The sequence below is a fragment of the Felis catus genome, chromosome C1 (assembly GCF_018350175.1).
Source record: "Felis catus isolate Fca126 chromosome C1, F.catus_Fca126_mat1.0, whole genome shotgun sequence".
Classification (NCBI taxonomy): Eukaryota; Metazoa; Chordata; class Mammalia; order Carnivora; family Felidae; genus Felis; species Felis catus.
The window spans coordinates 218,027,861-218,041,007 of NC_058375.1; the positions used below are offsets into that span (position 1 = coordinate 218,027,861).

Here is a 13,147-nt window from a genome sequence, read left to right on the forward strand (position 1 = left end):
TTTTTACCTTAATTCTGAATACAGTGAAATCTGCATAAGTTCGTGTTTCTGGAAGTGGTTAATCTTTGTTTTTGATATCCTGAAGTTGTGTCTTATCGTGAGTAGTATTAACTCCCTTGATGAGGTCGGAAATTCAACAAACCATTTATTGTGCGTAAGGCCAAGCCCTCTGTTGCCCCACTAGATATAGAAAAACATAGATGGGGAAATGTTTGAAGCCGTTTGTACAGCCCTAGACTCCTGTTCAACCACCATACTGTTTGCCAAAACCTAGCTGTAGGTCACAAGCATTAAACCTGGCCCAGGAGTCAGTGAAGGCTGCCAGGAAACTGAGAGGGTGGGGAGTTAGGTGTGGGCTGGAGTGCTGGGCAGAGACCCCCGACATCCAAATCAAGACCTGCAGTGAAAGGTGCCTCGTGGAGGCAGTGGAGCTGACAGTCCGGAGTTCTCCTGGGCCACCGTGATGGAGCCACAATAAACTAAATGTCAATAAGTCCCATTAGCTCAAGTGCTCCTCCTTAACAAAAACTATAAAGCTTTGTTTCTGCTATTCTGCTCTTCCTTTGGAAAACGTCAAGAGAGTTCATCGAGAAGAATCTACCTTGTACAGTGAAACCTTGGGATTGCAAGTAGCTTGTTGTGCGAGTGTTCCGCAGGACAAGCAAACATTTCTAATGCATTTTCACTTGATAAACGAGCGACGTCTTTTGCAATCGAGTAGTATGTGACATCAAACACCACATGATCACAACTGAGCCAATGGTTCTTCTCTCCCCCTCTCTCTCTCTCCAAGACTGTAAGTGATCGTCTCCCGTGCTCAGATGCTTGGTCTCAGGCCATGGTGTTTGGTGGAAATCAGTGATTTTTCAGAACGTTGGAAGGTGCCCATAACTGGCACGAGTGTATTTTTTGTCACTTCAAAGCACCTATGGACACTCCTTTGCTCTTCCACGTGAGAGTAAGTTCAGCGAGGCTTTGCTTCATTCTAGGTCAGGCTTCCAGCAGACACAGACCCTTTTCTCTCCCGCTTTATTTCCAATTACATTAAATACAGTAGGACACAAGTTTATTCATACAATTCTGTAGTCAACATCAGTCAGTGATAGTGAAAGTCGTCCTACACAACAACCCTCTTCTCTCTTGCCTCCTTCGTGCCAGCCACGAAGGTTTTCAAGGTGTGAGTTAATTTGTGTCTTTCTCTATATTTTGTATTTTCTTTTTTACTTCAGATTATATGACAGTATTGTAATCATTTTATACGACTATGTTTGGATTGCAAAACAAAGCATCTGAGTCTCCATCATTTCTTATGGGAAAATTCGCTTTGAGGCACAAGTGCTTTGGATTACAAGCATGTTGCCAGAACAAATTATGCTCGCAAACCAAAGTTTTACCATACTAGTGGCTGAACTATATGCGGTTTCTTAAATGGCACATACCGTCATGAGCCGTGGACGCATCCACGCAGACCCGCACCGTGATGGATAGATACAGTAGTGGATACAGTCGACCCACATCCTCCTGACCGCCATCCCACCTATCTTTAGGCTCCTGGGCCTGAAGGGTGGGGGGCTTCTTTGCCAGTCGTCCCGCCAATGACTGGGGATGTCTGCTGGGGGCTGTGGGGAGACGCTCCCTCGCTCCCGAGAAAGCCACAGAAGCGCGGGTCCTGATCTTCCCTGCAATGGTGCCGTGTCCAAATGAGAGCATCTTGGTACCAGGCTGAGGGTGAGCCCAAACTGAACACAGCACGCAACGAGGACGGAACCTGGACCCTCAGAGGCATCATCCAGCCACCTGACTGGCCAGTCGCGCAGTCCGGGCTACAGATTTTCTATGCAGCGGAGGCGAAGACTGTTCCTAGGGCCCAAGCCAATTCGAGACAGGGCTCCAGTTCCCGGCCGCTGAGAACATGTACTGCACACGTCAGCATCCGCACGGGTCTTCTCCAGACCTCCCCGGCCCGGTCTCAGCAGGACTCAGTGCAACAAAAGTCTCCGTGTCCTTGAAACAAGTTCGCGTCCGTGCTTCCCATGACCCCCGTCCCTCCTGGGCTTGGCCTGTTTCCTCCGCTCGGCCCGAACTGTCAACCAGCCGAGAGGCCTCTCCTGACTCCCTTTCCCTTCCTTACCTACTTGCAGACCAGGCCATTTATCGGCACTCATGGCTCAAAGGACTTTATGTTCCCAAGCTGCCACGTTTATACCCCTCGCCCCAACCGCTCCCTGGAGCCGCATCAATTTTCCTGACACCACTTCGAAGATGGGTGGGCTTCCTGAATTAAAATGCACATGAGGGGGGCGTCTGGGGGGCTCAGTTGGTTGAACGTCCAACTCCTGACTACGCCTCAGGTCATGATCTTGCGGCTCTATGGGACGGAGCTCCGAGTCAGGCTCTGCGCTAAGAGTGTGGAGGCTGCTTGGGATTCCCTCTCTCCTTCTTCCTCTCTCTGCCCCTCGCTCGCCCTTTATGCGCTCTCTCTCTCTCTCAAAATAAATAAATAAACATTTAAAGGAAGGAATGAAAATAAAATAAAATGAACCTGAGACAACTTGACTCCCCAACCGCACTTCTGAAGATAACCGACACTGATGCTCCCCCTCCCCCTCCGTTTTTCCTCATCTCAGTAAAAGGCATCACCAACCATTTAGCTTCTTTTCCGACCCATGTGTCTAAGTCGTAAGCATGTCGTGTGGATTCTATCCCCCAAATAAGTCCGAACCCGTCCTCTCTTCTCCACTGCCATGGCCAACGCCTGGTTCAAGCCTCCATTTTCTCTAAACCGGGGCCACGGCTCCTGAGACCCCCGCTCCCGTACGCACACGTGGCCACAGCAGCCACCCTGCTATTTCTCCCAAGTACCAGAGTCCATGCACCAGACTCAGGAGAGACTTTGGCCCGGCCCTTCTCTCCACCTAGAATGTTCTTCCAGGTCCTCCCATGGCTGGCTCCCTTTTTGCCTTTTGGGCTTGAGCTGATAAACCAACGGCTAGGAAGGCTTGCCCTAACCCCACAGACCCTCTGGGCCCCCCGTGATGCATCCTTACTTCCGCACAGTCTGACTGCTGCAGAGACAGGGAGCGTGTACCGTCCGTCCTGCGTCTGGAGGCCTCGTGTAGCACCTGGCACATGGTAGCTACTCCACAAAAGTCTGTCCCACTTCAGCTTCTAGGCTGCAAGTGCCAGAAACTCACTCTGGTGAACACACACAGAAAACTACTTTCTTAGAAGGATATCGAGTAGCTAGCAGCAACAACAGGAAGACTTAGAAAACCAGTTCGTTTCCCAAAACGGACAGGAGCCCCAACAGCCGGAGAAACAGCCAGAATGCAGACCGCAAGCACCATGGCTCTCTCTAGAGCTCCTGCACCGAGGGACACCGGATGGGCCTTCGCCAAGACAGTTTGCCGCCTCCAGCCCTGTGGGGTGCCGGGCCCATGTGGGTCCATGGGGAGAGCTCAGAGTATCTGCTCAATCACTGCTCCCACTAGAGTGGCCAGGAATAGAGCATCCCCTCCGTCCTCTCTGACAATCCTCTCTCATCGGCTCGATTTTTTGTCTCCACTGAGCTCCCATGGGTTCATGTCCAACCAGGCTGCTAGCCGTCACACTCTTCAGCCCACCTGTGAGCTACCCCGCAGCCACGGTGTGCCAACAGCTCTCCACCCCAAGGGCCCGTGTCTCCCTGCTTCTTGGCCTGAGGACTTTCTGTAGCAACAGTGCGGGCCTAGGCAACCCAGAAGGGCTGGGACTTAACGCCCCCATCGTAGCCCCAACCACAAGAGGTGAGAGTCGAGAGACAGGCGCCCATCTCCCCTCCCTCATCACACTTCTCCCCGGCTCCTGGCGGCTCCCCAGCAGGATGAAGCCCCAGGTGTCTACGGCCACCCCACCCAGAGGGGGAGCCTGCCCAAAATTAACGCACCTGCTGTTGACTTTTCTCTGTACTTCCTTTCAAGTCCCTCAGCTGCGTTTCCCACATACTTTCCTGAACCAACTACCTGCAGCCCAGCAGTCAGGGTCTGTTCTTAGAGGCACCTGAACAAAGACTGGTGCACAAATGACCACGAGCTTCTTTTTTTTTAATTTTTTTTCAACGTTTATTTATTTTTGGGGGGGACAGAGAGAGACAGAGCATGAACGGGGGAAGGGCAGAGAGAGAGGGAGACACAGAATCGGAAACAGGCTCCAGGCTCTGAGCCATCAGCCCAGAGCCCGACGCGGGGCTCGAACTCACGGACCGCGAGATTAAGTCGGACGCTTAACCGACTGCGCCACCCAGGCGCCCCGACCACGAGCTTCTTAAACCAGAATTGCTCCCATCAAGCGCAACTGCTCTAACTTGGGTCTTTCCAAGGAGAAGTATTCTTCCTCGAGTGCATCGACTTCACCGTTTTTTGTTTTTGCTTTTTGTATTGTGCTATTTCTGTTTCGAACATCTCCCAGAAAATTAGTGCCAATCCTGGAACTTCAGCATTCCTGTCGAATTCAAACCTGCTTGGCGAGTTCCATCTACAGATGCCCAAGCCCCCTTCCACGAGATGACATTTTGCAACAGCGTGGCCTGAGGGTTTTCACAGACACCTGTGACTTAAGGCAAGAAAAGAGCATCTACTTTCCAGGTTGAGTATTACTTGGAATGTGTTGCCCTTATGCACAGACTGGCCCTTTCTCCCCTGGCTGTTCCCCCATTACCTGCCCTGCCAAACGTCTCTGGGCTATAACAACGGAACTTTAAAATACCCTTTCTTGGGGCACCTGGGTGGCGCAGTCGGTTAAGCGTCAGACTTCAGCCAGGTCACGATCTCGCGGCCCATGAGTTTGAGCCCCGCGTCGGGCTCTGGGCTGATGGCTCAGAGCCTGGAGCCTGTTTCCGATTCTGTGTCTCCCTCTCTCTCTGCCCCTCCCCCGTTCATGCTCTGTCTCTCTCTGTCCCAAAAATAAATAAAAAACGTTGAAAAAAATATATAAATAAATAAATAAATAAAATAAAATACCCCTTCTTTGGGGTGTCTGGGTGGCTCAGTCGCTTGAGCATCCAACTTCGGCTCAGGTCATGATCTCACAGTCTGTGAGTTCGAGCCCCGTGTCAGGCTCTGTGCTGACAGCTCAGAGCCTGGAGCCTGCTTTGGATTCTGTGTCTCACTCTCTCTGTGCCCCTTCCTAGCTTTCTCTCTCTCTCTCTCTCTCTCTCAAAAACAAATAAAATATTTAATAAATAATAAATACAATATCCCTTCTTTCGCTCTTTGGCCTGCCCATGTGGGCCTCCAAGATCAGGAACAATGCGGAAAGACATCTGTGAACTGGCTCCACACTGGGCCTCCGAACCTCTGAAGGACTGTCCAGCTCTGGAGTCGTGATTCCAAACAAGCAGAAAGACACCCCCACCCCCCCACCCCACCCACCCCCCCCCCCCCCGAGAACCCAGTGGCGCTAAGAACAGCCCATCATGTCAGCTCGGGGGAAGGTGGGAGGCCCAGACAGCATTGAAGCTCAGACCGGCAAACTGAAGTTGGAGAAGGAGCAGGCCACTGGGCAGCCTGGACGGTGGCCCGGTGGCACCACTCCACCAACAGCCCCCAGCTTCTCTGGAAGCAGCTCCCAGATGGGTGGGCCCGGATGACCTGGCTCCTGAGGAGCAGCCAGGTCCAGCTGGAAGTTCGACAAAAGGAATTGGCAGGGAAATCTAAACTGTTCCCTAAAAATGAATCACCATGGGGGACGAAATTTAAGATTGCTCTTCCTAGTTCATGATAACTGGCTTCCTACAAAAAGACCGGCTTCCATTCATGCTTGTTGTGATTTTTTTTTTTTTAAGTTATATAGAAAGTTGTTGGAGAAGGGTAGTTGAAGGCACTTATATTCACAAATCCAGCCAAGATGATGACATACGGACTGAAACGTGCTAATAGTTGGGTCCAAACAGATGTCCCAGTGACCTGGCCGCAGAGGCTTGAGCAGGCCATCCTCCCTACTCAGGCCCTAAACTTGAGCTGAACGTCTAGCTTCTCTGAGTCCTTCCCTGAGCAGAGAAGCTCCGGATAATGAGAAAGACACGAGAACAATTATAACACAAAGAGGGCAGGACAGAGAGAGAACCTCTGTCCACGGAAAGTGACACCAGGTCTCGAGTAGGGTGCTGGGTAGAGCTTGCTTTGTGCTGGGAGAAGACAGAGCCACAGCCGAAATCCAACCCCCAGGGAAGCAGTCCAAAGCCCCCGGAGAAGACGGCGAGGGTCCTGCAAGAATCAATATGTCCTCAGAAACTCTGGAGCGCATCTGGGTCACGACGTCTGGCTCAGATTCAGCCTCCATTAGATCGTTAGCTGGGTGAACTGGACCACTGGGACCCCCCTGCTGCATCATCTATGAAAACCGGAGTGATGACCACACCCAGACAGCACTGCCCGAGGGAGCGTGTGTGAGTTAGTGTGTGTGAAACACCTCATATATTGCCTGACACACAACTGCTCCTGGATAGAGACGCGTTGTTATTAATGTCACACGAGCTGCTAGGACAGCCCCAAACCTCAGTGCGTTACCTGTAGAAGTTTAGTCCTTGCTCACAAAATCCAAAACAGGTGTGGCAAGCCACCTCCAGATGGCCGATCTGGTAGTTCTCGGACGCTACCCCAGAAAGAACCATGTGGACATTCGGATCTGGGGCCCACCAGGGTTCGAGGAAGGACACAGCGTCTGTGACATGGGCTGGCAAAAGGACGGGTCTTGGAAAGAAGTCCACAGCTGTCAGGGGTCAGGGCTCCTGCGGCTCAGACCACACTTTGCTGAACGCAAGCTCAGGACAGATGATCTAGCGCAGGAATTTATTTTAGCTCCTTGGTGGGAATAAATGCGAAAAACTGGAACACAGAAATTACTTCCATTCTTGCATATTTCAGATCAAAAGCTACCCAGAGCCCACACTTCGCCTCCTCTACTATTTCTCTGTCTTGGCCACTGTTGCCTCTCACTGTCACCTGAGTTTCTGCCATAGTGTCGTCACTGCTGCCACCGTCTCGCTGCCCGGATGTCTCGTCCATGCAAGGCAGCCAGGGGACCCTTTAAGATTCATAGCAGAGCACGCAGGCCCCTTGATGGAGCTGCTGAGTGGCTCCTCCTGTGGCACAGAGTATAGGCCAGCGGGCTTATGGGGCCACTGGCGTGCCTTCCAGCCCTCCCCTGCCTCGCCGCAGCCCTGCTATGGTCTTCCCCGGTGGTCCTCCTTCTGCTTGAGAGGAGGACTCTGTGCTCTACGGTCCCCTCTTCCCAGAACCCTCCTCAGTTAGCCACCTGGCCGCCTCCCTCAACATCCCCAAGTGTTCCATCACAGCGGACTCCCCAGCCAGGCCCCCAGGTCTCCCTGCCGGAATTGGGTGGCCCCCCCGCCCCAGCAGGGCCAGCTCCCATAGCAGCCTGGCTGGCGTTCGCTTCTTGTCCCACTTTCCACTCTTGTCTGTCTCCCGCCATGAGAACGTGAACCCCCAGGGACACACACGATGCGCTCAGTGTCTGTAAAATGAATGAACATAACCAAGTGTCGGTTGAACAAAACAGAATCATCTAGAAAGGAGATATTTGTGCTAAAATGGGAAATCTGGTGTGGCTGAGCCCATTGAGGATTGCTCGGCTCTATCTTGTAATTCATATGGGGGTGAGAAACAGCTAGAAGATTAGGGTCTGGATGTGAGGGAAGGGACAGCGCTGTAGCTGGCCAGGAAAATTTTGCCGCATTTGCTTATTTAATATATTTTCCCTTTGTTAGAAAGAAACATATATTTGTGTGTGTGCATGTATATGTGCGTGTGTGCTATTATTGTATTAAATACACAGATTTGTATCATTTTTTAATATTCTATCATAAACTGCAACTGATTAGCGGCCTGGGCCACTTACCAACATTATGACCTATTTAATGGTTACTTTTCCTTTTCTGTTGTCAGCAAAGCATGATGAATTTCAGCATCCCCCTCTCGTTACCCATTTTGATGGCCTCAAATTCATTTTTGTCATCGCAAATAATGCTGCATGGAATATCCTTGGACAAAAATCTGTGTGCACCTGATTGCTTCCTTGGGATAAATTTCCACATGGAAATTTACTGGGAGCAAAGTTGCACACAGGGAAATGTTACACATCGTGAGTATGGGGGGGATGCCATGGGAACATCTGTCAAAACTCAGCAAACAATATGCATAAATGGATGTGTTTTCTTGTATGCAAAGTTGATTTTTTTTTTATTTTTTGAAACTTTATTTATTTTTGAGAGAGAGAGAGACAGAGCACCAGCGGGGGGAGAATAGAGAGAGGGGGAGACACAGAATCCGAAGCAGGGCCCAGGCTTTGAGCTGTCAGCACAGAGCACGATGCGGGACTCGAACTCATGAACCTCAAGATCATGGCCTGAGCTGAAGTTGGATGCTTAACTGACTGAGCCACCCAGATGCCCCATAAAGTTGATTTTTTTTTTTTTGGTGGGGGCTGAATAGACGTCCTGGGAACAGTGCAGGAAGCACAATGCCCACCATTCCCCATCTCTTGGGGTTTTGCTTTCCCAGACAAAGAGCCCATGCCAGGGGGTGGACCAGCACCGCTGTGGGCACAAAGGGCTATAAACATCTGGGTGAGGGAAGAGGAGGGGGAGACGTGAGGCAGCTGCTGGAGGTGGGCAGAGGCAGCTTGTTAAAGGGCACTTGTATGGCGTAAGCCATGGAATGTGTGAGAAGCTTCTCTCCAGTGTCTTGGGTTCAAGTCTTCCTTCTAGATGCCCCTAAGGCCAAGAATGAGGGAGTGCAGTATTCAGCCCATCGTGAAGGGGGCCAGGGCCCAGAACTCTCTGCTCATTGAGCTCCCACAAGACGGGTATTACCTACTTGCTAGATCCTGCTCTCTCAGACTTGGTCAAGGGCCCAGCTCAAAGCACACTGCCCCGAGTCACTGCTGAGATAGAACAAGATAGATGGGACAAGGTCATGGTGGCCCTGAGAGGGCAAAGCAGTGCTTGCTTCTTTCACCTTCCACGGGGAAGGGAAGGGACTCACTTCCTAGGGTGGCAGGAAGCCACACTGCCCAAAGTTGGCCCCCAGTTTCCTCCAGAGAACCAGTATGTGCCTCAAGAAGCCAGACTGGGGACCCTGACTCAGAGGGAGGCCGGGGCAGGGCAGGGCGGGTTAGCAGGGCAGCAGCAGGGAGCCAGGGCCAGCCTCGCCCCGGGAGCCAGGAGGGCGCTGCAGCACAGAACCCCACAGGCCTGGCTACAAAGACGAATGGGGGAAGAGAATAAGCCACAGACTTCTCCACCCTGACTGCACGCAGGCCGGTGAATCCAGCCTGTGCGGGGTTCACAGCGAAAGGCGGTGAAGTGTATATTTAAGTCCTGGAGCGCCTCGGGTGGCTCAGTCGGTTAAGCCTCTGACTTCGGCTCAGGTAATTATCTCATGGTTCATGGATTCGAGCCTCGAGTAGGGCTCTGTGCTGACAGCTTGGAGCCTGGCGCCTGCTTCGGATTCTGTGTCTGCCCCTCCCCACTCATATTCTTTAAGTTTTAAAAAGGATGGGACCCAGCCTTAAGATCCAGTAGCGAGGGTTTCCATAACCAAAAGCGACTAGAAAGTGATAGGATTCAGGGGCGCCTGGGTGGCTCAGTCGGTTGAGCATCCAACTTCAGCTCGTGTCATGATCTCACGGTTCAGTTCGTGAGTTCGAGCCCCGCGTCGGGCTCTGTGCTGGCAGCCCGGAGTCTGGAGCCCGCTTTGGATTCTGTGTCTCCCTCTCCCTCTGCTCCTCCCCCCGCTCATGCTCTGTCTGTCTGTCTCTCAAAAATAAATAAAACATTTAAAAAATTGTTTTTTTAAAGGAAGTGATCGGATTCAGCGGAAAGCCCTCACTGGAGGGCTAGCTAGACTCTGGAGCAAGCAGGTTGGCAGCGGGTACAGGAAAAGCTAGTGCTGTGTTCTGGGCTCAGTCGTGCACTCTCTACTCCCTTCCCCCCAAAAGATATGCCAGGACTCCAACCCCCAGTACCTTAGGATTTTTGGAAATAGGGTCATGGCAGCCATGATAAGTTAAGGTGAGTCATACCATAGTAGGGTGGGCCCCTAATCCCATCTGACCGGTGTCCTTAGGAGAAGACGGCCTGTGCAGACAGAGGCAGAGACCAGAGCAATACAGCTCCAAGCCAGGAGGTCACCAGAAAGTAGGAAGAAGAAAGGATTTCCTACAGATTTCAGGGGTAGCGTGGCCCTGCCGTCTCCTTGATTTGGGACATCCAGCCTCCAGAGCTGTGAGAGAATAAATCTCTGTTGTGTCAGCTGCCCGGTGTGCGGGGCCCCATTGAGCGATCACAGACCGTCTCATGGCTTATGTTCCATCCGCTGCACTTGCGATGCCCCCTCTCCCTGGCCCCACTGCAAATATTTCTTTGCTCCCATGGTACGAACTTGACGAATACACGCAGCCCGAGGGGAGGCACATGGGCCTATTTATAGGGAAGGGGGGGCTCTTCCTCTAAGGTTGGGGACTTTGGGGGCAGCTGTTCCCGAGAAAGTCACAGAATGCACATTTCCCACCCAGGTTGAATATCCATGTGAAGGGAGCTCCTTCGAAGTCCCCTGGGATGGCCTTATCCTAAAAAGGGGTCCTTAAAGATGGCGGCGGGGGGGGGGGGAGTCAACATGACCTAGAGGGCAGAGAGGGCCCATGGGGGGGAAGGGTTGGTGTGGTGCATTGTTCGCATGAGAGGAACCCCACAGGGCTTCTGCACAGGACGCGAGTAGAGGTGTTGGGGGGATGCCCTGACTGTGAGAGTGTCCAAGGGCTTCCCAAAGCTTCTTGGTTCCCTTGAAGCTGCCCTGGTGTCCATCCAGGCCCTCTCAGTCCCAAAGAAGGCAGGTAAACTCACAGCCCGGATGTCTTGTGAAGTCTTGAGTCCTCCCTCAAATTCCTGCAAATTCCCAACAGAGGTCTCCTCTGCCTACCCCTTCCTTCTGTTTCTACGTGTCAACCACCCAGATACGGGCACACAGCTCACGTCTTCCACCAGTTTCTAGGCAGATGGGGCCACTCGGAGCGTATTTTGAGAATTTAAAGATGTCACCCAAAGACCCGGGTGGAAGTCACGGGGAGTGGCTCGCAGGGAACTCGGCACACTCTCTGACCTCCCGTTCCTCTCCGTGGATTAAGTGACAGGGTCATCCCTGGTCTCACACAAAGCAGCTCGGCCCATGCCCACGGCCCCCGCCATCTGTCAGGAGCACTTGTCAGAGCAGATGTGTTTTGGCAAAGGAATCCAGTGTCTCTCCTAAGTGGGTTTCAGGTGCCCCCGAAATATGTATTTATTTGGGTCTTGTGTTCTTTCTGAAGACGGGAGAAAAAGGTCTTTAAGGGAAAAAAAGCTTAGGTTTTGTCTTTGAGACCAGAAATGCGTCGTCCTGACCAACTGTGTCCCATCTCTCAGTCATTGTGGGGTGAGAGCAAGCTGAAATCCCAGAAACAGTCACTTCATAGAGGTGGCAGGAGGGCACCTGTGTGGTTCAGTCAATTAAGCATCCAACTCTTGGTTTTGGCTCAGGTCATGGTCTCACGGTTTGTGAGTTCTAGCCCCGCATCGGGCTCCATGCTGGCAGTGTGGAGCCTGCTTGGGATGCTCTGTCTCTCTCTCTCTCTCTGCCTCTGCCTGCTCACTCTCTCTGCCTCTCTCGGAAATAAATACATAAGTAAACAAACAAACTTAAAATCAAAAAAATAAATAAATAAAAAGAACAGGCAGGGAAGGAGGCCATGGCTCTGGGTCTCGCCAGAAGTCAGAACAGAGGATAAATGTCAGCTGGGCTGCAAAAGATCACAGACTCCAGAAAGGGGGCCTAAGCAAGGAAGGTGATCCACTGGGTCCCAGAGCACTGCAGTGCCAGTGGGCTGAGCCCCCGGTGTCCCCACACTTGGTGACAGGGCAGTCGATCCCCCACTGCAAACACAGGGTGGTGCCCAGGACCACGGGCCTGGGCTGGGCCCCCTTCCCCTGTCCCGGGGTCACTGTGACAGTAAGTGCTACAGAAAACCAGACGGCCAATGACACCAAGCCCACAACACTTTCAATATACTTTATTAAAAAGTTTCTTTGTATAAATTTCCTAAAATCTTTAAAATTAAAATTAAACCCCCTCCCCACCCCCCACCCTGCATAAAAAAAAAAAAACCACACAACATTAGAGGAATGCCAAAAATATTCTCTATTATGACTTTCTTCATTCTTTAATGAAGGCATTGGTCCCACAACAGTGCACCAAGATTCAGGGATTTTGCTTCCTTCTAACTAGGTCGTTTGTTAGAGGCTTTAGGAAAAGAAAATTAGCTTGACATCTAATCTAGGAAATTGGGGGGGAGATTAAAAAGTTGGAATCGTATTTCTTCACCGTACACAGGCTTTCCATCTAAAGTCATGCTCTTTAAGCATGCTCATTAAGTCATGCTCATTAAGCAAGAGGGAAGAAATGAACCAAGCAGAAGTATATAGAGTAGCAGTGAAATTTGGAGTTCCGTTCTAGATCTTACACTTGCCCGACACAGGCATAGCGTGAAACTCCAGAGGGGATCTGAGCTTACAGACATGTCCACATAAACACCAGCAGTGGATAACTATTACACAACGTTCAAAGTATACGATATAACTGCCTGGAGACAGAGAGCGTTGGGTCCACAGACACATTTAGCACCATATTGATAGGTCATGCGGCAGAACGGTTCGTCCCAAGTTCGAACGTACATCAAAGCGGGAAATGGAACAGTGCAAGGATGTCTATACCCAGAGCTTCTAAAGAGACGACTCGGAAATGGCTGCCTCCTTCTTCAAGAGGTATGTGGTGCTGGTCGGCCACGCTTAGGTCCCCATGGCAGCCATGACTCCGGGGTTGACGAGCGCTGAGGATTGATGGAGGGGGCGGGCCGGTGAGGGTGGGAGAGAAGAGGAGGGAAAAAAGCCACATCACTGACCCAAAAGGACACAAAAACGATCCCACGGTTTCTAGTTCTCCTCCCCAGTCTTTCTTCCCCGCTCAGTGCCTTTAACGGCGCCCCTGGCACTCCCTGGCCTGGGGTCTGGGTCTGCGTGTGCAATCTGAGCCCATCGGCTGCCTTGCATCACCAGCCAGGC

General features: G+C 51.7%; 1 protein-coding gene across 7 annotated transcripts in view; it reads right to left on the reverse strand.

Moving 5' to 3' along the window:
- Positions 1-12,203: 12,203 nt before the first annotated feature.
- Positions 12,204-13,147, reverse strand: part of COL6A3 (collagen type VI alpha 3 chain) — an 80,746-nt gene continuing 79,802 nt past the window's right edge. For all 7 annotated transcript variants that reach the window (XM_019838939.3, XM_023259855.2, XM_023259856.2 and 4 more), the window contains one exon: positions 12,204-12,915. In XM_019838939.3, the coding sequence (XP_019694498.3) occupies positions 12,875-12,915 (41 nt within the window). In that variant the 3' untranslated portion in view covers positions 12,204-12,874. The remainder of the gene's footprint in view (positions 12,916-13,147) is intronic.